General features: G+C 46.0%; 1 protein-coding gene across 2 annotated transcripts in view; it reads right to left on the bottom strand.

Moving 5' to 3' along the window:
• The window catches only part of SYT17 (synaptotagmin 17), an 88,866-nt gene that overhangs the window by 13,008 nt on the left and 48,202 nt on the right, over positions 1-27,656 (bottom strand). For both annotated transcript variants that reach the window (XM_070362436.1, XM_070362437.1), the window contains exons 6-7: positions 23,948-24,068; positions 22,098-22,253 (exon numbers count right to left, since the gene is read on the bottom strand). In XM_070362436.1, the coding sequence (XP_070218537.1) occupies positions 22,098-22,253; positions 23,948-24,068 (277 nt within the window). The remainder of the gene's footprint in view (positions 1-22,097; positions 22,254-23,947; positions 24,069-27,656) is intronic.

Here is a 27,656-nt window from a genome sequence, read left to right as displayed (position 1 = left end):
GATAATCACTTGGAAGACTTTTAAAGAGACCAGTGCCTGGGCCTCACCCCAAGAAATTTTGTTGACTGGTTCAGGGGTGGGAGACTGGATGCCAGTGTTCTAGAACTGCTCCCCAGAGGATTCTCATGTGTGGTCAGGTTAGACACTCTGCATTAGAAGCAGATCAAAATATCCATTGGATTGGGAGCTGAACTGGGAAAAAAAAATCCCATGTTTGGTGTCAGAAATGTTGTGAGTAGGGAAAGACAGATTTTTGTTTTCACTGTGTTCCAATAAAACTTTATTAATAAAAACAGGAAGTGGGCCAGATTTGACCCAGGGGCTGTGATTTGCCCATCCCTGATCTATATGAGACAGTGATGCTCAAAGTACGGTCCCCAGACCAGCAGCTTCATCATCACCTGGAGCCTGTTAAAAATGCAAGTTCCCAGGCCCCATCATAGATCTACTGAATCAGTCCCTTGTCCTATATAATTTTTCTTATTTCCCACCAGGCACTCTTCCTTAACCTGCAATGTGGGTCAACGCAGCTTGTGTCTTGAATCCTAGAGCAAGACAAGGTATCAAATCCTAGTGACAGGTAGAGGCCCAGGTTGGATCCAGCCAGCATGACAGTGGTAGAGCTGGGGATGAACTCAGGTCCTGATGACCTCCTGGGTCTCTACTCAACTTCTCTTGGCACTTACAACATCCCAAATTATGCTTTGAAAGCCATGACACTAATTTGAATGGGCACATTCCTTTTTTTTTGCCACACCCTGGCATGTGGGATCTTAAGTTTTCTGACCAGGGATCAAACACACTCCCCCTACATTGGAAGCACAGTCTTAACCACTGAACCACCAGGGAAGTCTTAAGGGCACATTCTAGTACGTTTAAATATCACTCTACTTTTAGAATAGATACATAAATTGTTGTATAGTTATACACAAATCGGAGAAGGCAATGGCACCCCACTCCAATACTCTTGCCTGGAAAATCCCATGGGCGGAGGAGCCTGGTAGGCTGCAGTCCGTGGGGTCGATAAGAGTCAGACACGACTGAGCGACTTCCCTTTCACTTTTCACTTTCATGCATTGGAGAAGGAAATGGCAACCTACTCCAGTGTTCTTGCCTGGAGAATCCCAGGGACGGGGGAGCCTGGTGGGCTTCCGTCTATGGGGTCGCACAGAGTCGGACATGACTGAAGCAACTTAGCAGCAGTAGCAGCAGCATACACAGAAATACTATATTAAAAATGTGATGAAAAACTACAAGTACACATAATTATATGAATAAATTTCATAAGGATAATGTCAAGTGAAAGAAGTGGTGATTCCATTTCCATAAAGGTCAAAAAGAAGCAAAATGAATGTATGATAAGAGAAGTCATCACAGTGGTTCCCCTAGGGGAGAAAGCAGTAACTGAAAGGGGCCCAGGAAAATTTCTGGGAACATTCTCTTTCTTGATCTGAGTGCCAGTCACATGGGGTGTGTTCATTTTATAAAAATTCATGAAATGTATGCTTAAGACTGATGCACTTTTTCTATATGTATATTACACTGCAACAAAAAGTCAATTTTAAAAAACAAGAAATGGGACTAACATCTACAAGTGACCTTGAAATGCATGAAAGAAAATGAATTAAGAGACAGAGATGGAGATATGTGATGATAAAGCAAACAGAAATCTAGGTGGTGGGAATATGGATGTTGACTGAAACATTCTTTCAAAAATTTTAAAGTTTCTTAATAAAATGTTGAGATTAAAAAAAAAAAAACCAGGGACTTTCCTGGTGGTCCAGTGGCTAAGACTCCATGCTCCCGATGCAGGGAGCCTAGGTTTGATCCCTGGTCAGGGAACTAACTAAGACCTGGTACAGCCAAATAAATTCAAAAATTAATGAAAGAATTGAAAAAAAAAAACCCCAAACACGTAAACAGCTCAACTGTCCTACTTTTATATTTCATAGCCTTTACTTGCTTCTTTATAGCACAGAAATATCAACTTCCAGGTCTGTATGACCATGTGGTTCGTAGGCTGGTCACAGGGCCTCTGGATCCTGCAGCAGGAAGGCAGTGTGGTAACTCACTGGGGACAGACGGGAGCAGGACAAGACTCCCTGGGGAGGCGGTGATGCGCCCGCAGTGGGTCCTGCCAGCTTGTCCCAAAGACCACAGTAACCAGACCACACTCTGCCAGAAACACTGTCCTGCGCCTGAACTGAGGGGTCGAACCCCCTGGGGATCTGTCCACTCACACCACCAAACAAAATTCAGGTCGACTTTGGACCACTGACCACAGAGCACACCCATGCCTTCAGTGTCTTCCTCCTTCCACATGAAAAGCTGATCCACACCACGAATCACTGGGGAACTGCAAATTAAAATCACAGCCACTTGTTTCATTCAAAAAAATTACCTACGTAGAATAAAACCCATCCATTTTAAGTATATCAAGTTTTCTCCCTAGCGCTTAACATCATTCCTACTTGGCATAATTCAGCCATTTTGTTTACTGCCTGTTTGGTTTACAACATTGGAGCATTCACCTGGTGAAACTTGGATTTTTGTCCAGTTTGTTCATTGCTGCAAGTACAGCACCTGGCTCACAAGAGCGACTCCATGAATATTTGCTGAATGAATATATACATTAATATGGAAAACGTCCAAGATATATTATGTGCAAAGAGCAAGTTGCAGAAAAATATATTTATATATTCTGGATGTTAACAACAGAGGATGGAGATCTATACACACATATGTGCACACATATCACACACACACACACACACACACAGGTGCACACATTCCTGGAAAGAAGGCTACAGTAAATTGTTAAGAGTTGTGACCTTTAAGTGGGGGGACTGAGAGATTTTTATTCTACTGTCTCCTGTATGTTTGTATTATATACACATATGTATTATACATACATATATGTATATACATTTATACATACATATAATAACTACATAAAAAAACCCTGTATTGGCAAGGGAGAAAGGGAAAGATATACCCAAATGAATGCAGAGTTTCAGAGACAAGAAAGAAGGGATAAGAAGGCCTTCTTAAATGAATGATGCAAAGAAATACAGGAAAACAATAGAATGGGAAAGACTAGAGATCTTTTCAAGAAAATTGGAGCTTTCAAGGGAGTATTTCATGTAAGGATGGGCATGATAAAGGACAGAAATGATAAGGACCTAGCAGAAGCAGAAGAGATTAAGAAGAGGTGGCAGGATCAGTTCAGTTCAGTTCAGTCGCTCAGTCGTGTCCGACTCTTTGCGACCCCATGAATTGCAGCACGCCAGGCCTCCCTGTCCATCACCAACTCCCGGAGTTCACTCAGACTCATGTCCATCGAGTCAGTGATGCCATCCAGCCATCTCATCCTCTGTTGTCCCCTTCTCCTCCTGCCCCCAATCTCTCCCAGCATCAGGGTCTTTTCCAATGAGTCAACTCTTTGCATGAGGTGGCCAAAGTACTGGAGTTTCAGCTTTAGCATCATTCCTTCCAAAGAAATCCCAGGGCTGATCTCCTTCAGAATGGACTGGTTGAATCTCCTTACAGTCCAAGGGACTCTCAAGAGTCTTCTCCAACACCACAGTTCAAAAGCATCAATTCTTCGGCACTCAGCCTTCTTCACAGTCCAACTCTCACATCCATACATGACCACAGGAAAAACCATAGCCTTGACTAGATGAACCTTTGTTGGCAAAGTAATGTCTCTGCTTTTGAATATGCTATCTAGGTTGGTCATAACTTTCCTTCCAAGGAGTAAGCATCTTTTAATTTCATGGCTGCAGTCACCATCTGCAGTGATTTTGGAGCCCAGAAAAATAAAGTCTGATACTGTTTCCACTGTTTCCCCATCTTTTTCCCATGAAGTGATGGGACCGGATGCCATGATCTTCGTTTTCTGAATGTTGAGCTTTAAGCCAACTTTTTCACTCTCCACTTTCACCTTCATCAAGAGGCTTTTTAGTTCCTCTTCACTTTCTGCCATGAGGGTGATGTCATCTGCATATCTGAGGTTATTGCTATTTCTCCCGGCAATCTTGATTCCAGCTTGTGTTTCTTCCAGTCCCCAGATAATCACAATGGTGTGGTCACTCACCTAGAGCCAGACATCCTGGAGTGTGAAGTCAAGTGGGCCTTAGGAAGCATTATGACGAACAAAGCTATTGGAGGTGACAGAATTCCAGCTGAACTATTTCAAATCCTAAAAGATGATGCTGTTAAAGTGCTCTAGTTAATATGTCAGCAAATTTAGAAAACTCAGCAATGCCAAAGGACTGGAAAAGGTCAGTTTTCATTCCAATCCCAAAGAAAGTCCAGACTACCATACAACTGTGCTCATTTCACATGCTAGCAAGGTTTGCTCAAAATCCTTCAAGCTGGGCTAAAACAGTATATGAATAGAGAACTTCCAGATGTACAAGCTGGGTTTAGAAAAGGCAGGGGAACCAGAGATCAAATTGCCAACATTCATTGGATCATGGAGAAAGCAGCGATTTCCAGAAATAGCTACTTCTGCTTTATTGACCATACTAAAGCCTTTGACTGTGTGGATCATAACAAACTGTGGAAAATTCTTAAAGAGATGGGAATACCAGACACCTTACCTGCCTCCTGAGAAACCTGTATGTAGGACAAGAAGCAACAGTTAGAACCAGATACGGAACAAGTGACTGGTTCAGAATTGGGAAAGGAGTTAAGACACTGTATATTGCTACCCTGCTTATTCAACTTATATGCAGAGTACATCATAAGAAATGCTAGGTTGGATGAATTACAAGCTGGAATCAAGATTTCCTGGAGCCGTATCAACAACCTCAGATATGCAAATAAAAGCACTCTAATGGCAGAAAGTGAAGAGGAACTAAACAGCTTCTTGATGAGGGTGAAAGAAGAGAGTGAAAAAGCTGGTTTGAAACTCAACATCCAAAAAACCAAGATCATGACCTCTGGTCCCATCACTTCATGGCAAATAGAAGGGGGAAAAGCGGAAGCAGTGACAGAGTTTCTTTTCTTGGGCTCCAAAACCCCTGCAGATGGTGGCTGTAGCCATGAAATTAAAAGAGGCTTGGTACTTGGAAGGAAAGCTATGAAAAACCTAGACAGTGTATTAAAAAGCAGAGACATCACCTTACCGACAAAGGTCTGTGTAGTCAAAGCTATGGTTTTTCCAGTAGTCATGTATGGGTGTAAGAGTTGGACCATAAAGAAGGCTGAGTGCTGAAGAATTGATGCTTTTGAATTGTGATGCTGGAGAAGCCTCTGGAGAGTTCCTTGGACTGCACAGAGATCAAATCAGTCAATCCTAAAGGAAATCAACTCTGAATGTTCATTGGAAGGATTAATGCTGAAGCTGAAGCTCTAATACTTTGGCCACCTGATACGAAGAGCTAATTCACTGGAAAAGACCCTGATGTTGGGAAAGACTGAAGACAAAAGGAGAAGCGGGCAGCAGAAGATGAGACGGTTAGATAGCATCACTGACTCAACAGACATGACTTTGAGCAAACTCCAGGATATAAAGGAGCCTGGCATACTGCAGTCCATGGGGTCGCAATGAGTTGTACTTAGTGACTGAACAACAACTAACAACATTCCATATCCTGTGTGACCCTGTCCCATCACCACATGAGGGTGACAGGGACCCATAAACCACAAGGTGGGGTGGAGTAGAGACCAGAGTGAAAAGTACTGCACTCATCGTCCCAGAAGGGTCACCCGGCCCCGCCTCCCACTGAGTCAGGCCACACCACCTGTGACATGGGGCTTGTTGGCAGAGTGAGATATTTCTATCTGACCCAATGTTGATGGGCAGAAACAGGAAAGCCGTTTGCAATTACACAGATGAGCACAAATTCAGCCAACATGCTCTGCCGAGGAACTCTTCACACTCAGATGGCTAAAGCAAAACCTTGAAGAATGATGAGAGGCCACAATGCCATAAGGAGAAGAAACACGCCCCAAACAGGTGCATTACAGGAGCGGACCAGCTCCGAGTCCGTGCCAACCTGCCCTTCACAGTTCCTGGAGGCCACAGCCCCACCCACAAACCCCAAGGAGACCAGCAGAGTCACTGACCTCTGCTCAGCGTGTCCCAACCTCAGCACCCCTGATCTCCTCCTCTGTTCTGTGCACTGTAGGATGTTGAGCAGAATCCATGGCCTCTGCCTCCTAGATGCCAATAGCTTCCCCCAAGTTGTGACCACCAAAACTGCCTCTGGACAGCGCCAGATGTCCCCTCAGTGACAAAAATTAGCTCAGCTGAGAACCAGCAGTCTAACTGCTTTTCTAAGTCAGTAGGTGCCCAGGGCTAGCCAGACAAAATGTATTTGGTGAATTCAGTGCAAGAACTGCTCTTGTTAGGCTGAATTCCCCAAACCTGGAACTTGGTGGTATGGGATCTCCTGCTGACACTGACCATGAACCCAGAAGTAACACGTGGCTTAGGGAGGCAGAGGAGCAAGCTGGTTCAGGGTCTGGCTTGCTCTGTTGTTTGCCTCTTGGTTGCCTGTGGCAGAGATAGCCGTGTGGTCTCCAAAGCCTTTTCTTCCTGGACACGCAACTGGACTACATTTTCCAGCCTCCTCTGCAGGGAGCTGTAGCCAAAAGAGTCTGGGTGGAAGCGGAAGTGATAGTCGTAACTTCAAGGTCCGCCTCATAAAAACTTCCCACACAAAGCTCAATCCTCAACTCTCTCTCTCCCAATCACCAGCTGGAGATGAAACTCTCTAAGGCCTGAGAAGATGGCAGAGCCACAAGATGGAAGGAGTCTGGGTTGCTGAATCATTGCATGGAAGGCCACAGGGGAAAAGACCCACAAAGGACTTGCAAGCAAGAAATAAGGACCACAAAATCTTGGCGGCTGATCTACTGCAGTTGTTACCCTTAAGTAATAACGGTGCCTTTTGAGAAGGTTACTTGAGCTCTCCAAGCTTCAGTTTCCTCCTCTGTAAAATGTGGATAATACCAGTACCTTCCTCATTTGGTTGTTGTGAAGACCAACTGAGAGAGCACTTGGGACAGTGCCTGGAGCACAGTAAGCCTTGATGTGTGCATGCTCAGTCATGTCCGATTCTTTGCAATCCCATGGCCTGTAGCCCGCCAGGGCTCTGTTCATGGGGATTTCCCAGGCAAGAATACCACAGTGGGTTGCCATGCCCTGCTCCAGGGGATATTCCCAATCCAGGGATCAAACCCATGTCTCCTGTGGCTCCTGCATTGGCAGGTGAATTCTTCACCACTGAGCCACCTGGGAAGCCCAAGCCTAATGATTAGTGCGGAGAAGAGCCACAACTGAACTCTGGCCCCTTGCATTATCCCTTCCATGAATTCTTTTCCAAGTCACACTCAGTCACACTCCAGATCACTGGAGAATGACCTGCCCCATCTTCAAACGCCTTAGGGACACTTTGGCCTTTTAGGGACAATTCTTGGGCTTCCCTTGTGGCTCAGCTGATAAAGAATCCGCCTGTAATGCAGGAGACCTGGGTTCAATCCCTGGGTTGGGAAGATCCCTGGGAGAAGGGAAAGGCTACCCACTCCTGTATCCTGGCCTGGAGAATTCCATGGACTCTATAGTCCATGGGGTCACAAAGAGTTGGACATGACTGAGTGACTTTCAGTTTCACTTTTCTTGTAATGAGGCTAGGGACCCTCATTTTATCACGTGGTTGTCCACGCATTTCTTAAGCATCTTGGCCCCTCTGTACCAAAGGGGCCAGTGAGAAGTCAACGTGACCCTGAACAAGGATGGAACAGAACCCCACCCATGAATCATCCACAGGATGTCTCTCCTCTGCTTCTCCAGCCCCAACAAAATGAGGCAGAATAAAATCTGAAAGCAGACACATAATGGGATCTTTGGCACCAAGCCAATGGACACCCTTCCTGGATCTCTGTAACTTGGGATCCTAAAGGGAGTGGCTGAGAGTTAAGCCCCAAAGACACCCCTCCGCACCCTGCTCCTCCCCTTCTCCAGCCAGTGTAGACACCAGCTCCTGTAGACAGAGGGAAGGCTGAGCCTTTCCACCCACTCTGCCTATTCTTCACCAACTTGTGTGCTTTTTTTTCCCTGGTAAATGATGTCCTTGCCTAAGGCCATCTCTAGACATAATTGCCATTATAAGTCAACTACATTCTGTCCTGATTTAATGCAGGGGGTGGGGGTCAGGCAGACACCCAGGGAGGCAGTTTTCATGTCAACTTACAAGCAGGGAAAGAAAATTACACCCACTGTGCATCTGCTGTGTGCTAAGTGTCCTCCACTCACATCAGCTCACCCATCCTTCGTGAAGGCAGGAGCCGTATCTGCCTTGCTCACCTTTGTGTCTCCAGTGCTACACCATCTTGGGCATGCGGGAGCTGGTCAGTAAGTACTTATCCCCTAAGCCCCCTCCCACGGCCCCTACTTATCACTGACCTCACTGCATGAGTTACTCCCCTCATTAATGTGCTCTGGTCACTTTACCTTCCTTCTTTTCTTTGAATAAGGTCATTGTTACCTCAGGGCCTTTGCATATGCCATTTCTTCTGCCTAGCATGTCCCTCTCTCCCATCTCTGCAGGGCTGGTCCTCTCTCAGCTTCCCTGGTGGTCTGGTGGCTAAGACTCTGTAGCTCCCAAAACAGGGGGTCTGGGTTCAATTCCTGGTCACGGAACTAGATCCCACATGTCACAACTAAAGATCCTGTGTGCTGCAACTAAGATCCAGCTCAGCTAACTAAATAAATATTAAAAAAATAATAATAAAGTAACGCTCCAGGTCCCCTCTGTTGCCTTCTTTTACTCTTCTTTAGGTGTGTGTTTGTTTTTTGTTTATCTCACCCCAACTAGAATGCCAGCCATGAAAGGATGGATTATTTCTATCTTTCTGTTATTTCTCTAGCAACTAAGCACAGCATTGCAGCACAGTAGGGGCTTGATAAATATTTGAGGCTATCCCAAATCACTGCAGATGGTGATTGTACCCATGAAATTAAAAGACGCTTACTCCTTGGAAGGAAAGTTATGACCAACATAGATAGCATATTCAAAAGCATAGACATTACTTTGCCAACAAAGGTCCGTCTAGTCAAAGCTATGGTTGTTCCAGTGGTCATGTATGGATGTGAGAATTGGACTGTGAAGAAAGCTGAGTGCCAAAGAATTGATGCTTTTGAACTGTGGTGTTGGAGAAGACTCTTGAGAGTCCCTTGGACTGCAAGGAGATCCAACCAGTCCATCCTAAAGGAAATCAGTCCTGGGTGTTCTTTGGAAGGACTGATGCTAAAGCTGAAACTCCAGTACTTTGGCCACATCATGCAAAGAGTTGACTCATTGGAAAAGACCCTGATGCTGGGAGGGATTGGGGACAGGAGGAGAAGGGGACGACAGAGGATGAGATGGCTGGATGGCATCACCAACTCGATGGACATGAGTTTGAGTGAACTCCGGGAGTTGGTGATGGACAGGGAGGCCTGGCATGCTGCAATTCATGGGGTCGCAAAGAGTCGGACACGACTGAGCGACTGAACTGAACTGAACTGGGCAGTGGCGAGCCCAGACTCTGGATCGAGACAACCCGAGTCTGAATGCTGGCTCCAGGGTCTTGAACCTGGTGCTCATCTATCACTCAGTCTCCTCACTAACCTGATGACGACACCCACATCATAGTGTTTGCTTGAGGATTAAATAAGTTAATTCAAGTGAAAACAGTTGGAGTAGCTCCTGGCATATAGGAGATGAGATATGTGTCATTATCCTTGTTAAAAACTGAATGAACAGGGTGGGGAGGAGAGGGGTGAGGAAGAAGGCAGTCAAAAGGTACAAACTTCCAGTTGTAAGATAAATAAGTACTGGGCATGTAACGTACAACATGATGACTATAGTTAACACAGTATGATACACAGGAAAGTTAAGAGTTCTCATCACAGGGGGAAATTTTTTTCTTTTATAAAATTGTATCTGTAGGAGATGATAGATGTTAGAAGCCTATTGTGGTGATCGTTTCACAATTTATATGTAAATCAAACCATCCTGCTGTACGTCTTAAACATGCGCACTGATGGACGTCAATTACTTCCCAATAAAACTGGGGAAAAAATAAATTTAAAATAAGAAACCAGGGGGGGAAATGAACACCTCAAAGATAGTTTCTATATGCATCTGGAAAATGAAGAATGGCAGCTCAAAATCACTTAAAAGTGATACAGCAACCAAACTCTGGAATCTGGTTTTCTGATTTTGAAGACACAGCAAATAGCTCTGGAAATACCACTACAGCAAAGGCTATCCTTGAAATATAGAGAGACAGGTAACACTACAGCTTGTGCCCTGCAGGCCCTGACATTTTAAAGGTTAAGCCTTCTCCAGCTGACTGGCAGCTCTGGGTTGGCAGGGCCAGGATGAGGCAACGGACAGAAGGGATGTCTGAAAGGATACTCTCGATTTCTGCCTTTATTCCACACACAAGCCAGCCCCCTCTCCCAGTTGCTGGCCTCAGCTGCCGAGCCTGACTGCTTGCAGCTAGCACTGAGGTACAGGCAAGGCCGAACCTGGCCTCCACTGGCTCCCCTTTCTCAGGCCCTGAGGGACACGGACGACTGGATAAATCCCCAGCCCCCTGATGGTGGCCCTCATGGGGACTTGTCTGGAATGAGGCTTCATCCAAAGGCACCAAAATCATTAAACAGCCACGCAAGTGGAATAAAGGTCCCCAGGAACTCGGGCAGCTGGCCTGGTCTTCAAAGGCTGCCACTGCAACCCAAAATGAATGTTTAAGATCCAGCCAAGTTTTACCCCCTGAGTGGACTCTGGTAGCCTCAAGGAGCTCTCTGGAGGAGAGGTGAGGTGGGGGTGCTGCTGGGGGCTCCATGTTCTGCCAGGGGAGCCCCACTACAGCAGGTCTCCGCCTCCACCTCCTGATGACTTGGCCTCTACCCACGTGCAAGGTCAAAGCCACAATCCACAGAACCCCCACCAAGCACTGTGCCAAGCCTGCGGCAAACACAATTTCCTTTTGTCCCTGCATCACCCTGTGAGGTGGCAGCTGAGATCTACAAACAAGGAAATCCTAGTTCAGAGTCAAGTACCTTGCCAAGATAGGGAACTGTCCTTTACATCTAATCCACTGGTATGTTTTGTTGTCTCTGCCAACGTAATTACATCCTATCATGTCATTTCTCTGAATCCCCTCTGCCACCTCCCTGGCCCAAGCCACCTTTACCTCTCCCCTGGATCATCAGCATACAGCCTCACACATGGACTTCTCACTCCCCTACCAGCTCCCTGACAGCCCATTCTCGACTCAACAGCTGGAATGAAACTTTAGAACATTATCCAAATCCTATCACTTCCCAGTCAAAACCCCCCCAAAGTATCGCAAAGCACCTGGAAAAAGCCGCAAGCTTCTGGCCCTACAGGTTCTATTTGATCTGCCCCCTCCTGCTTCTCCATATATTGGAGTAACGTGGGAGAACAGAGGAGGGTCTTCTTGCTATTCAAACTGTGGTCCTCATAACAGCACTGGTGCCATGCAACGTATTAGAAATATAGATGCTCAAGTCCTATCTCAGACTGGTTGGGAATCTGCATTTTAACAAGATTCCCCCAGGTGACTCATACACACATAAGTGTATGCTGAAGAGTCAGTTGGAACCAAACAGACTGAGTGGGAAGCTTGGCTCAGCCACTCACCAGCTGGGTGACTTGGCACAAGTGACTAGTGACTTGCTGTGCAATGAAGAATTCACTTACCCAAAGCGAGGTCTGGTCTATGCCCTTGGCTCCCGGGAGGTGATCTCCAAGACCCTGGGATGTCTGGCAGGCATGCCTTTGTGTGCCTGGGGGCTCTGGCCGTGGGACTAACAATGTGATTTATGATGGGAGCTTTCAGTCACTCAGTTCAGTTCAGACCCATCATGACTGAGGCACAAGTTGGACCTCCAGGTGGTGCTGGAGATGGAAGGTCGGCCACTGGACAGAGTGTGATCAAGCCCCAGTTAAAACTCTAATCAAAGGCTCCTTCGTTGGCAATACTGTATGCACACTGTCACCCCCTTGTGTCCAGGAGGAGGTACTGCCACCCATGACTCCACAGGAAGAGGATGACAGGACCCTCTGGACTCTGCCCTGAGCGTCTCTTTCCTCGGTTCAGTTCAGTTGCTCAGTCGCGTCTGACTCTTTGCGACCCCATGAACCGCAGCACACCAGGCCTCCCTGTCCATCACCAACTCCCGGAGTCTACCCAAACCCATGTCCATCGAGTTGGTGGACGGATTCTAATTTGCATCCTTTCGCTATCATAAAACTGTGGTCATAAATAGTGCTTTCCTGAGTCCTGTGTGTCATTCTGGTAAATTATTAAACCTGAGTGTGGTCACAGGGCTTGTGAATTTGTAGCCGACCGGCCTGAAGTGAAGGTGTTTCTGGGGATCCCTGAGCTGGGTGTCTGAATTGAAGACAGAACTTGTGGGGATGCTCTCTCAGTCTTTGCAGTTGATTAAACTCATCGCATTTCCCTTCTCTGAGCTTCAGTTTCCCCAACTGAAAAATAGCCATCAAAGAGATCAGACCTTATACGGTGCTGAAAGATAAGTGAGATAACGAGTACATAGGAGGCTCACAATAACCTCAAATATTACTGTTCCCATTGTTCAGACAAGAAAACTGAGGCTCGAAGAGGTAAAGCAACTTCCCTGCAGTCACACAGAGTGTGAAGCTGGATCGAGCTGACCTTGTCCACATGTAATACTGTCTACTCATGACATGTTGATGCTTTCTGGGAAGGGAAGGACAGTACTGGTTCTGTTGAGCTGGAGTCACTCACCCCCATCCCAGTGCTCCCCACTGTTTCTCTTCTCTCCTGAGATCCATGTGACATGAACATTAGACTTTTTAATATTTCTCCTTAGGTCTTTTTTCTATTCTTTCCCTCTCCCCTGCCACCACTCAGAGAATTTTTTATTCTCTGTTGTTCAGATTGCCTAATTTCTCCTGATCTCGCTTCAAGTTCACAAACTCTTCCCTCTGTTATTTCCATTCTGCTATTGAGTCCATCCAATGAATATTTTATTTCAGTTATTGTACTTTTCAGCTCTAAATTTTCCATTTGGTTCTTTTTTATACCTTCTATTCCTGTATCTGCGGGTCTGTTGATCTTCTCTATCTTATCTTTCTTTTCAAGATGGTTCACCCTTACTTTCTGAAGCATGGTTATAATAGCTGTTTTAATGTCTTTGATAATTTCAATATCTGGGTCATCTTGTGGTTAATGTTTGTTGATTATATTAACTCTAGGAATGTGTCAAATTTTGCTCAGTCTTCATACATCAGGTAATTTGGGATTGCAACCTGGGTATTTCAAATCTTATGACAGTATAGGTGTTGTCCCAATTCTACTGAATATGTTGATCTTTTTTACTTGTAGCAGGCAGCTGATCACAGGTTAGGCTCAGAGCACAAGTTATAACCTGCCTTCATGTGCCGTTACTCCAGTGACTGGTCAGTTTTCAAAGCCTCTGCAGTGTTATTACTCTCTGCCCGTCACGTGCATCCCCCAGGGGCCAGCTCAGGGCCTGGTGGTCTACCCTGCAGTTCTGGTCTCAGTCTCTGATACACTGTGTGGGGTCATTTCCACTCCTGCACAGCCTGAGGATGAGTTTAGCAGTTCACACACAAGCTCACTGGATCCCTTTTGGAGCTGCGTCCTCTCTGCATCTTTCCCACTCTGGCCCTCAGGGATCCACTTTCAAGGCCCTCTGGCTAGAAAGCCGAGGCTCTAGTTTCCCCACTCTGCTGCTCACTGCCCATGACCGGGTCTGGATGGAGCCAAGTGCCCACTGCCAGCTCCTCACATGCTTCCACCCCCAGGGCACTGCAGGCAGCACAAGCTGGCCTGGTTCTGGCGCTGAGTCCACACAGCTTTAGTGTCCAGCCCTGGTTCCCGGACACTGTAGCTTCTGGCAGATGTGGGATGCTGGTGTGTAGGTGAGGAGTCAGGTGCTGGGCTGAGCGGCTAACCTCAAAAGTGTCAGCGTTTTGATTCTCATGCACTTTGCAATGATTAGAACAGCAGGTATGAATTTCCAAGTGGTCATTTCTGGATGGACAGGTCCACAAGCTGACCTGTGTTTAATTCCCATAATAGGAATGACATGCTGGATTTTACACAAGAGAAAGCTGGGATTCAAAGAGGTGGGGTAATTTTCTTGAAGTCACACAGCTGGTTCACAGTGGGGCCAAGGTTCAAACCCAAGTCTGGGTCATTCCAGGGTCCCCTCCTCTATGGCAGATCCATCCATCTCACCATCATCATCATAATCAATCCGGTATTTATTGAGCAACACCCAAGTAGCACTGCCCAAAGCTTTTTACCTGAACTGTTGAGACTGGAAGAAACAGAGGAGGAACCTGAGGCTCAGAAGAGAGATCTCAATTGCCCAAGGTCACACGCACTTGCCGAGTGGTAAAGGTGATATCTGAACCAAATTGCACACTTTAATCCATACTCTGAGCAACCATCTCTCTAGGAGGCAGAGATGGGCCTGCTGCCCAGTGAGTAGGTCCAGGAGGGGAGAAGTCAGAGCATGCAGGAGGCTGCAGAGAGGAGGCAAAGCATAGGTGGGCCAAGGCCAGATGTTGGGGAACATCTGTACCCTGGAACAAATCCATGGCATCTCGATCTCAAGGGAGTTTCTGGCTCTCACAGAATGGCTATGCCCCTCTCAGGCTGGCTTGCCCTCCTCTCCTCCACTGGAAAACCACTGCCCCACGTCCCAAACCCTGACACTTTTCCAGCATGTCCTCTGGTGCCCATTCAACTCTGAGGTCTTTCCAGGCAAGAGGGTGGCACACTGTGCCCCAGACCTCCCTTCTCATTCTCCTCCACGCCTCTCTACCCGTCTCATCTCACCAGCAGATTCAATTAACCAATTTGATGCTACAGCTGCAGAAAGCCAAGCAATTATGGAAAACAGACCAGGTGCCTTGGAACTCACTCTCAGAGAGGGGTCTGGGAGGCCTCCAAGCAGACAGCGGGATGGGGAGGGAGGCAGAACAGGAAGGCAAATGCTTGCCAGTCCAGACTGCACAAGAGATCCACGTGGGGAGCTTTGAAAGATACACCCACCCCATCCAAGATACAGGTGCTCCAGCTGATATAGTTGTTCTGGGCCTGGGCATCAGGATATTTTTAAGACCCCATGTAATACTAACGTACAGATGGGGTTAGAAAATCTAATGATGTGCAGAGGTTAGGATCACTGCTGGAGAGTGATTCTTTCTAACACAGACAGAAAGATGGTCACTCACCCTAAAGCACTTCCTGGGTCTCTATGTATCTGCTCCCCAAAGTGTGGTCTGCAGACCTCAGCATCTGCATCACTTGGGTGCTGTCAGAAATACAGAATCCCAGGCCCCACCCCAGACGGAGTCAGAATCTGCATTTTAACAAACCCCTGGTGGATGCCTGTGCATGTGAAAGTTTGAGGCACCAAGTTTTCTAGTTCTAACTACAGACGCTGAGAGTTGGTAAAAAGCTAGGAGTATCAGTCATTGCCTGGTTTCCCTTCCCGGGTGCTGTGCAGCTGCTCAGAGCTGGTTATCACTGAAGGCTCCCTTTCTAAGCCTATGCACAGGTCAATTCCTGTAGCGGCTGCCTTGAGAAACTCTAGCAGGGTTGGGGGGTCAGCAGGGCACGGGTCTTCCCTGCTGACCCCTGGCAGCCCGTGAGCACCAGGCTGAAGTGTGAAGTCAGACTCGGTTTCTCCTCCAGCCCTGCCTGACCTCGCCTCCCTCCCTACACCCTACAGTTCCCAGCCCCCACGTTGCCTCCTCTCACTCCCCAGACTGGCTCAGGCACTCTGCAACAGGCCCTGCTCTCCGCCTCATAACCCTCAGACCAATTCACAATGAGTTTGTACTGCTGTGGCATTTGATTAATGTCCCTCTGCTAGAAGTAAGCTCCGTGAGAACATGTGTCATGAACGTCTGGTGGTCTACTGAGTAAGGAGCATCTAGCAGCAGAGGATGAGATGGTTGGATGGCATCACCGATTCAATGGACATGAATTTGAGCAAACTCCGGGAGATAGTGAAAGGCAGGGAAGCCTGGCGTGCTGCAGTCCCTGGGGTCGCAAAGAGTCGGACATGACATACCGACTGAACAACAACAGCACACAGAATTTGCTCAAAAAAAGTCATTCAGTGGGGACTGATGCCTAGTTGGCTCCTGGCCCAGGGAGCTGGACCCTGCCCGCCCCCAGCTCCGGCATCAGAGGCCACCTGTAGGCAGTGGTCCCTACTCCTGCTGCCCCCAGGTGCTGGGAACCTTTTCTAAGCTAACTGCCTCTTGACTACAGTCACCAGATGAGGTCGAGCTTTGAATGCTTTTCAGAAGGCCAGGCCAGAGGATCAGGACATGAACTTCAGCTACTTCTAATCTAGCAAGCACCCCAAAACTTCACCTCCAAGCAGACAGACGGCCTTCTTCTGACACCAGGAAGGAGAGTGATTGGAAGAGAAAATACCCAACCCAGGTAAGTCTACAAAATAAGTGCTTCCTTCCCTTTTTGAGCTTTGCACAGAATCTCAGAGTCCAAACTGATAAAGTGGCTAGAACAAAGTATTTATTTATATATAATAACCCATCTTCTTTCAGAAGCTTTAAGATGGCATCTAGCTGCATAAATTTGGTGTCTGTCTAGTAGTAATAATAGTAGCCAGTACTTAAGGAGCACTTTCTCTGAGCCAAGCACCATTCTAAGCCTTCATATGTATTAATTCATTTTGGGCTTGACCACAATCTACTGAAGTCAGGACCACTGTCCCCATTTTACAGATGAGGAAGCTGAGGCAAAGAGAAGCTGAGAAAAGTGCCAAGATCACAGAGTGAACCCTGGGAATCTTGCTCAAGGATCTGGCCCCTAACCACTGTTCTAAACCCCTTAGAGAGGACAGTCTGCGAGGCTCCGGCCTCAGCCTCCAGGAACTACCAGGAAACCCTGGGGTTCTATGGAGCTTAAGCTGCATTTCTTATCTTCTTGCTTTTTAAAATCGTGGTAAAATGCATGTAACATAAAATTTACCATTGTAACCATTTTAAGGTATGCGTGCACGCACAGTTGTTTCAGTCAAGTCTGACTCTTTGCAACCCTATGGATTGCAGCCCAGCAGCCTCCTCCGTCCATGGGATTCTGCAGGCAAGAATACTGGAGTGGGTTGCCATGCCCTCCTCCAGGGGCTCTTCCTGACCCAGGGATTGAACTCGCGTCTCCTACATCTCCTGCACTGCTGGTGGACTTTTCACTGCTGAGCCATCCAGGAAGCCCCAAGGTATACAGTGGCATTAAGACAATCCACATGGTGCAGCCATCAACACCATCCATCTCCAGAATCTTTACATGCTCCCAAACTAAAATTCTCTACCCATTAAACACTAACTTTCCATTCTCCCCTCCCCTCCACCCCTAATAACCTATGCTGCTTTCTGTCTCTTATCAGTTTGATTACTCTAAGTACCTCATATAAGGGGAATGATTCAGTATTTGTCCTTTTGTATCTGGCTTATTACTTAGCAATGGCACCCACTCGAGTACTCTTGCCTGGAAAATCCCATGGACGGAGGAGCCTGGTAGGCTGCAGTCCATGGGGTCGCTAAGAGTCGGACACGACTGAGCGACTTCACTTTCACTTTCATTATTACTTAGCATAATGACCTCTAGGCTCACTCATGTTGGATCATGTATCAGTTTCCCTTGTTTTAAGGCTGAGCAACATGCCACTGTATGTATACACCACATTCTGTTTATCCATTTATGCACCCATGAGTGGACACTTAGGTTGGCCACTCCTCAACCCCCACCCCTCCTCCTCTGCTCTTTTTAGCTGTTGTGAATAAGGCTGCTATGAACACGAGTGTGCAAATGTCTTGAATTCTGCTTTCAATTCTTTTGGGCATATACCCAGAAGCAGAAATGCTGGATCATATGGCAATTCTATTTTTAATTTTTCAAAGAGCTGTTATCAAGCTACATTTCTGTTTTTCTTTCCTTTCTTTTTAGCTCCTACTTCCAATAACAGCCCAATAACCTCAGTGGCCAACTCCACTTTACTTTCTAGAAGGTCTCTGGACCACACGCTGCTGTCTCAGGAATCAAAAAGCCATTTCCCCTCTCTTTTCTTTTAAACTTCAGCTGCAAAAATTACCTGATTGAAAACTGCTGAAGAACCTCATCCCACACAGGAACGAACTGCTCAGAAAGCCCAGCCCACCGGCTAATTACAGGCTTTTACCAGGATTCTCGGCAAACGCTTAAATTGCAGATCAAGCTTCCCTTTGTTAGGAAGTGTTTGGAAACATGCTAATGGGCTGGGTTTCAGACCCTTAGCCTGGAGGTGACAGCTCTTTCCCCAGCTGATAAATAAAGCAAGTTAGAACCTCCTGGATTCGAATTCCGGAGAGTCACCGTTTTGCTGAGATAGCTCCCAGCTCAACCCACATTTCTCTATTATTCCAGCCAGTGGTCTTTCTGCAAATGCCACCCCAGCGGGGATTTTCACTCAAAGCTGTGGTTCGGAACCCTGACTGAGCATTAGAATGTCTGGGGTGCCTTAAAATACATATATTTCTAAAGAGCCCAGGACCCCAGCTAACCTAGCTGAACCAGAGTCTCTGTGGTGGGATCTGGCCACTGGCAGCAGGTGAAAACTCCCAGCTGATTCCAAAGCGCAGCCAGGCTTGACTCCCTCGCTTACTGCTGCTAAGTCACTTCAGTCATGTCCAACTCTGTGCGACCCCATAGACGGCAGCCTACCAGGCTTCCCCGTCCCCGGGATTCTCCAGGCAAGAACACTGGAGTGGGTTGCCATTTCCTTCTCCAGTGCAAGAAAGTGAAAAGTGAAAGTGAAGTCGCTCAGTCGAGTCGGACTCTAGCGACCCCATGGACTGCAACCTACCAGGCTCCTCCGTCCATGGGATTTTCTAGGCAAAAGTACTGGCTCCCTCGCTTAGGGGGACACAGAAGTCTGCAATCCTTCCTACTCTACAAAGAAAATTTTCAATGGGCTTTTAACCTGAAAAACCTGAGCTAAGGCCTTTAAAGGAGAGATGCAGGTCTTCCACGAATGGAGAGTACAGGCCTTGTCTGATGGCCACAGACGACAACAGCCCCCCGGAGCTGGGGTGGGGGTGTCAAAACAGGGATGCAGGGTGTGAGCTGGGGTTGGGGATGGGAGTGCCGCTATGGTTTGAGACTTCAGCCGTATGGGCTTCACATATGGGATCTAAAGTAGCTCAAAAAACAAATAAACTCAAGTCAATGTATGGCAAAACCAATACAATATTGTAAAGTAAAATAAACAAACAAATAAACAGAAGAAAAAATAAATAAATAAACTCAGAACTGTATGCAATTATTTTCTGTCCTCTGGGGAGGGTCCTGCAGAGTTCCTATCACGGGCTCTGATGCTCTGTCACACACTTCCATCCCTGCTCCTTGGCTTTTTATCATAGTCTGCCACATGATGGTATATGATGTAGTTATTAAAAATAAGGACTTAGATCCATCCATATCTGCATTGACCTGGAGGGACTGAACACATTCACTGTTCCTGAAACAGGAGCAAGTTTCAGAATGATGTCCACAGAATGGTCCAGAAACTTTCACAAGAGAGCAGGGATTGCTAAATACACAGTTTCGGAATTAATGAATAACTGTTTAAAAGAACTGACTCTTCCGTATGTGGATGACATTTGTGTGAACAAGGAGAAAAGTGTGGAGTGGGATACACCAGGGCGTTAAAGGTGGTGACTTCAGGGAGAAGGGCCTGGAAGGAAGTGAGGAAGAGAGTATGATTTCCTGAGGGCTGAGGGCTTGCTCTGCGCTTGACACAGTGCTTAGCAGTGATTATGAATGGATCTCTTTTAATCTAGGTAATAGTCCTTTGAGGTCTCCTTATATGGGTTCCCTGTTTTACAGATAAGAGAACTGAAACACACAGATCTTGCCCAAGGCCACATAGGACCCAAGCTATGCAGTGCACCCCTCTGTTCTTCTGATTCTCCATTCATACACTTCCTTCAGTTGTATCACTCACAAGCATGTGATACTTTGGTCATAAAATTTTAAGTAAAATATAAAAGTGTCAGGACTTTCCACATGGGCTCTCAATGCCCCACTCCCCCAATCCCTTCCTGATCTAAACATGCAATAGGTCCTTTATTCTCAGGAGGGAGGGAGGAATCGTATTCCATGGTTCAATATGGCTCCCACTGCCTGCTCGCCACCTTTAAGGAGTCGATGGAATCCCTGTCTTCTGTCTTGACCTGAAACACTGTGGAAAGTGGGGTCCCTGTCTGTTGGTAACTCAATCTGGACAGAAGCCATCACAGGTTCTATCAGAAATCATGACCTCTGCTAGGGCAGGCGGCCCTGATTGGATGCAGACTCTCGGGGTGACAGGTCTTGACAAACCCCAGACCAGCCTGCCTGGAGGGGTCTTGGAGCATGGAATATCTGCAGTCTTGTAGATGAGAGGCAATAAGGTTGTTCAGTGGAAGGACTGCATGCAAGGATTTTTCAGTTACAGCCTGCTTTCTCAGGAGACCTGTAAGCCAAGGATTCTAGACTGGATCTAAACAGATGATGGTTTCCAATTACTCTGGATCGAGACTCCTCAAAATATGAGGTCAGATCCCTAATGCCATCATGACCTTGCTGCTTGAAGAAATGCAGATCCCTTGATCTTAGGAGCCAGCAAGACCAGAGCTTGAATCCTGTCTACCAGCTGGAGCCCCTGGGTTGATTGCTCATGTTTTAAGCCTCAGCTGCTTGCCCTGTAAATTGATGAGGATGATGTTGACTTGACAGGGTGGACTATGACGAATATTAGCAATAATACAGGTGAAGTCTGTGAAAAGGACACAGGATTAGTAACCATTACTCTATTAAATCTATGTTGTGGTGGTGGATGAGGGCAGCTTCTAAATGGCTTCAGTGATCCTTACCTCCCAGTATCCACACCCTTGTACAATCCCTGCCTCTTGAATGTGAGCTGGACCTAGTGAGTTGCTTCTAATGAGTGGAATACGGCAAAAGTGATAGGTTGTCACTTCCAAGACTAGGTTACAAAAGGACTATAGCTTCCCTCTTGCTTATCCTGTCTTACCCCCTCATTTGCCCACTGTAAGCCAGTTGCCACACTGTAAGTTGTGCTATGAAGCAGACCATGTGGTAAGTAACTGGGCAAGGTCACTGGCCAACATCCAAGAAGGACCTGAGGCCCCAAGCCAACGTTCTGCAAGGAACTGAATCCTGCCAACAACTATGTTAAGAAGATTGAAAACAGATCCCCACCTGATCTTCAGGTGAGCCTTCAGATGAGACTGAAGCCCAAGCCAATACATTAACTGCAGCCCTGTCAGAGAACCTCAGCCAGAAGCACTGAGCAAAGCTATGCCTGGATTCTTGACCCAGAGCAAATAGGAGATAATAAACATTGATTGTTTTGAACCACTAAAGTTTGGGGTGATTTTGCAGCAATAGATAACCAATACATCCTGGAAACAGTAGATTAAATTATACTTTGGAAACAATAGATTCAGCCAGAGTGTGGCACCTGAAGTCTTTACTTAAATGCCATGTCCTCTGGGAAGCCTTTCAAAATCCTCCTCTCTGAGTTAGGTGAACATATTTTCTTATGTTTCCCTATTAGACCATAAGCTACTTGAATCATCATATCATCAAAGCTCTCCTAGTACTTAGGATTATCTCAAAGTCATAAGTCACTTCATCTTCACAACAAACCTATGAAACAAGTACTATTATTGCCCACATTTTGTAGATGACAGAAACTGAAGCTCAGAGAGGCTAAGTAACTTGCCTAAGACTTTAGTAATTATGTGGAAGTGCCAGGAAATCTGGCTTCAAAATTCGCATTTGCAATGATTATAATTTGTGGTTCTATAAATCTTTTCCAAATTCACAAATGGTGAGTTCAAACCCAGGCAGCTAAATACCAGACATGAAGTTCTTAAATATCACCCTCTCGAGATCACCTTCTATCCCTAGGACAATACGTTGAATATGTCTCACCTGTAGTTCTCAATGTCTGGAACACCACCTACCTGTAAACACTAGGCTGGCATTTTCCAGTTCTTCTTGGGGAACTTTGAAGCTGAAGGATTCATTGTAAAAGGGATCGATTGTGCCTCTTAAGAAGGATGTCTTCTTTGTTTTCACAAGCTTGAGTCCATGTACCAGCTGAATTTTCACAAATGGGTCTGAGAATAGAGTGTTGGAGATCATGAAACCCAATCCATCCATTCGCCTAACTTTCCAACCATTCGACCCAGTGACCTACCCATTCTTTCATCTTCCATCAGTCCATCCATTCCAGGTTTCCACTCCTTCTTTCATTCATCCATTTCCCCATCTATCCACATACTTTTTTCTTTTTCCCATCCAGCTTCTTCTCTGCTCACCCTTTTCTCTCTTTCTCTAGACATGCAAGATTTACTGAGCTCCCCGCATGTGTCAGGCATTGTGTTCATTTTACAGATGAAGAAACTGAGAACTCAAATAGGAAATGATTTGCATTAAGATAAGGCTAGTGAAAGAATAGCTAGACCCAGAGCCTGTCCTAGTTTTTCTGGCCTTAGAAGCCCATCATCATGTCAGTGAGCCCAAAGCCCATACAGGGGAAAATGGAGATGGCAGAATTATAACTATTATTCTTAGATCACTTTACAGCTTACAAAGAAATTCATGTACATTATCTAATTTTATGTTTGTATAAACAACCCAATGAGATAAATGCTGTTATCTCAATTTTTCAGATGGAGAATTGAGGTTTATAGAGGTTAAGTAACTTCCCCAAGGCCACATCATTTATAAGAAGTAGAACTAGGATTTGGTTCCAGGCAGTTTTACTCAGGAGCTCTTAATCATCCTATCATACTGACTCTCCCACTGTGGTGAATCTGAAACTCTCCAGCTTTAATACCATTCCCTCCACTGGCCCCTTCAAAATCTGTTTTTAATATGTGGTTTTTGAGAATACAAGTTGTCTTCTAAATTCAGCTGTCACTTTATAGCAAAAGTAATTTATTTTAGCTATTGCACTTAGAAAAGACTATATTTCCACCACTGAGCTGAAGAGACCCCAGCAACCATGACTGCTTTCAAGATAATATCCTTTGCTGTCATGGGAAAGCTACATAAGGAGGGAATGTAATCTGTTCTATTTCATTAAAAGACACGTTCAAATTGGTGTGTTATAGACATTTGAAATACAGCAGTGTTTTCGGAGCTGGCATTTATAAAGATGTATGCTACATTTGAAATGAGCTAGAAAAAGAACCTCAGAGGGTGTCCACTGGTCTCACGGACTAGAAAGCATCGTCAGTGCTCACTACCGCCACCTGGAGCATGGTGTCTCCACTGCAGGCATAGCATCCAGAAAGTGAACGTGGCTCACTCATGAACCACTCTTTGCAACCCCGTGGACTATGCAGTCCATGGAATGAATTCTCCAGGCCAGAATCCTGGAGTGGGTAGCCATTCCCTTCTCCAGGGAATCTTCCCGACCCAGGAATCGAACCAGGGTCTGCTGCATTGCAGGCAGATTCTTTATCAGTTGAGCTACCAGGGAAGCATAGCATCTGGACAGGCAAGTAACTTCCTCCAGGGTGCATGTGTACAAGGAGGATCTAGAGTTCAACAGTTATCACACCTGGTCTCGATCAAACCCCCACTTCAAATGGAATGGTATCATTTACCTGCCTCATCCCAAGAGATATCTGATCATTTATTTTATCTCTTGAACTAACAGACTAGATCTGGATACTATTTTATCCTCAGAAAGTCCTATTAATTAACAGCATCCAGGATGCAGAAAAAGGAAATCAGGTCCCTCGTGTCAAACAAACATAGACGCCTTGTTAAAGCAATGGCAGAAGGAGGGGCCACACTGTACCTGAACCTTGGCTCACATCTGTCTGAAGAAGTTGCTTGGCTCGAATGACGTCAACATTCAGCCTCCCAGCACTCGGGAGATAATTCAGTGACAGAAGCAGCTCCCCGAGTTCTACCTCATTCTGTGGAGAAAGGATATAATCAGGAAGTTGCATTTTTCTTGTACTTCTTTTGCACCTCTCATGCAGGAAATTGATTCCAGCAGCTCACAAATGGACTTCTACGGGTGGATCAGCTGACAGAAGGTACCTCTTTTTCTGAGTTATTTTAGCCTTTTTCCCCAATTATTTTCTTCCATCCATCTCAGAAAGTTTGTTCTGCTTTTAGAATATTTAAGAGCAGCAACAACATAGTAAGAACAAAAGCATCAATAATGATAATAAATAAATGCCACATGCCAAGTATTGTGCTGAGTACTTTACATGAAATTACTAGTTCAATCTTCACATTTAACAGAAGAGGGAACTGAGGCTTGGAGGAGACAGAGGCTCAGAAACATGTCCCAGGCCACAGAGCTAGAAAGCGGTAGTGCTAACACTTGGACCTAGGGAGGTGGATTCCAGACTCTCTGAGCATTGTGCTATTCTGCCTCCCAGCAGGATACCGGGGAGGCAGACCACCCTGCAGGGAAACCATCCTGCAGGTTCTCATACTGTTTTGAAGTAATTCCCAGACATTATATTATTTATCTGTAATATTTTAGCAGGTTGAGAAATCTGTTCTCAACCTGCAGGCTGAGCCCACAAAAAGCCTGTGCTTCCAACCTCACCACAGCAAGCTCAGACTGTGACGTCACTTGTTGAAGATTATCTGTTCCTTTGCTGTTAATACAACCAAATTGTGGGAAGCTGTGGGAAGTTCACATACGCACCCACTGCGTGACTCCATCCTTCCAACAGTACCAAGAAACAAGAGGCCCCCACTTCTTTATCCCTGTAAACATTTTTTTAATTGTAGAAAATTTCAAATACAAGTTAAATAGTCCAGTTTAATTAATCTCCATATACCCATCACCCAATTATACCAATTATCTACACGCTGCAACATGTTTCATCTTGTCTTAGTCCGTACAGGCTGCTATAATAACAAAATACCACAGACTGGGGAGCTTATAAACAACAGCAATTTCTCTCTCACAGTTCTGGACACTGGTAGATCAGGGTGCCTGCACGGTTGGCTGAGGGCCCTCTTCAGGGTGGCAGACTCCTTAGCAGAGGGCTGGGAAGCTCTCTGGAGTTTTAATAAGGGCACTAATCCTATTCATGGGGGGCTCCACCTTCATGACCTAATCACTTCCCAAAGGCTAAGCATTCTAACACCGTTACATTTCATGTTAGGATTCCAACATGTGAACTTCCCAGGGGGTGGGGGGAGTGGACCACAGACATTCAGACCATAGCATATCTATACCCTGACTTGTAAAAAACTTTAGCTGCATATTTTAAACCAAGTCCCAGACATGATGCTATTTTACCTGTGTATCTTTTAGAGTGCTTTTCTGATAAGTACATTAAAACAAATATTTTGGACTTCCATCGTGGTTCAGTGGTTGAGAATCTGCCTGCTCATGCGGAGGACACGGGTTTGATCCCTAGTCCAGGAGTCCACATGCCGCAGAGCAACTAAGCCCGAGCACCACAACTACTGCAGCCTGCACCCTAGAGCCTGGGCTCTGCAACAAAAGATATCACAATGAAAAGCCCGTGCACCGCAATGAAGAGTAGCCCCCGTTTGTCTAAACTAGGGAAAGCCCACGAGCAGCAACGGGGACCCAGCACAGCCAGAAATAAATAAATAAAAACCCAAGTATTTTTAGTATGGGAAATCTCCAATCACATTTAAAAGAAAACAGAAGCGTATAAGGGGCTTCCGGATAGCACCATCACTCAACGTCAACAATTCCATCACATGGCCAATCTTGATTCACCTAAACCCTCATCCAACTCCTCATCTTATTCTGAAGTAATTCCCAAACATCATATTATTTTATCTGTAATATTCTAGCATGTATCTCTCAATGATGAGATTGATCTATCTGTCTATCCATCCATCCATCCTTTGTCCACCCACACACTCGCCCACCCCTAATCTCTATCTCTTTTGGTGTCGGTCATTTGAACAAGTCAATACCAAGTGGCAGCTCTAGAACAATGCTTGGTACATGCAGATACTCAATAAACATTTGTTGACTGGATGAAGAGTCAAACCAAAATATTTCTGAACCCACTGAGTTAGTCACCAAACATGAAACAACCTTGGAAATCAACTCAGAGCATGCTGACTGGCAGCCTGTAGATACGTTTTGTTTGGTTCACATCACGTTTAAACAGATAATTTGGAGAAGGCAATGGCAACCCACTCCAGTACTCTTGCCTGGAAAATCCCATGGACAGAGGAGCCTGGTAGGCTGTGGTCCTTGGGGTCGCGAAGAGTCAGACACGACTGAGCAACTTCACTTTCACTTTTCGCTTTCATGCATTGGAGAAGGAAATGGCAACCCACTCCAGTGTTCTTGCCTGGAGAATCCCAGGGACAGGGGAGCCTGGTGGGCTGATGTCTATGGGGTCGCACAGAGTCAGACACGACTGAAGCGACTTAGCAGCAGCAGCAAACAGATAATTACTTGCTAACATTTATAAAATTCAAGAAACATTTATAAAATTTTTGTGTGATGCCTTTCACACACAAAAAGCCTAGATTTCTTGCCTTTCTTGAAAAACAGGAAGGTCTGCCAAGGCTGAGCCCACATCCCCACCTGGTAACATCTGGGCACAATGCAGTGCCCCCCAGATGGGATCTGTCTCTTCATGTCACGAGGTTCCCATGTGTCTTCCTTCACCCTTGACATTCTTGCTGTCCAGCTCTGGGCACACAAGCTTGCAGATTTTTCAAGAAAGAAATGGCCAACTCAGTGTCTTGAGTAATCAGAGACGTTCAGAGCCCTTTACACATTAGCTAAAGGTTTCCTTCTTGTTCTCGAAGGCCTGGAATACATGTTTGTCCCCAGGCAAGGAGTGCTGTGCATTATGCTGGTGCCCAGGCCAGGGATACGCCATTCGAAAGCCCTGTGGGCTTGGTTTCTCCCAGGTTTGTAAGTCAGAGTGATGCCTTCCCTGCTTCTTAAATGAACCAGCATCTCATCTCATAATGCAACTGTATACACAGGGATCAAGATTTGTAATTCAGTCAGCTGAGCTGCATAAACAGGTTCAACCAGATTTAACCAATCTAGTCATCGAAGGTAGTTTAGAGATGGGCACAATTTTGTCCCCAGGCCACATTTGCCAATGTCTGAAGAGATCTTGGGTTGTCACAGCTATGGTGGGGGATGCTCCTGGTACACCTCCCTTTGTAGAATACCCATATCTAGTGGACAGCTACCGCCCCAAACAAAGAATGACCCAACCTCAAATGGCAACAGTGCCGAGGTTGAGAAACGCTGGGTACACGAGGGAAAGGGAGACGGCAGTCTCCTTTGTTTTAACAAAAAGAGAGCAAATATTCTTTCACCCAACAGTTCCATCTCCAGCAACCTACCCTACAGACATCGTCACACAAAATGTGTCAGGATGTGAGCACACAAGGGTAGTGAGTACTTATCACGGCTTCCACTGATTGCCTGTGGGCCTACTATGTGCCTGGGCTGGAATGAGATATGATGCCTGCATCATGGAATATACATTCTAGAAGTGGAGACAGTACACTAAAAA

Source organism: Bos mutus, chromosome 25 (genome assembly GCF_027580195.1).
Source record: "Bos mutus isolate GX-2022 chromosome 25, NWIPB_WYAK_1.1, whole genome shotgun sequence".
Classification (NCBI taxonomy): Eukaryota; Metazoa; Chordata; class Mammalia; order Artiodactyla; family Bovidae; genus Bos; species Bos mutus.
This window is presented reverse-complemented; position numbering and strand designations above follow the sequence as displayed.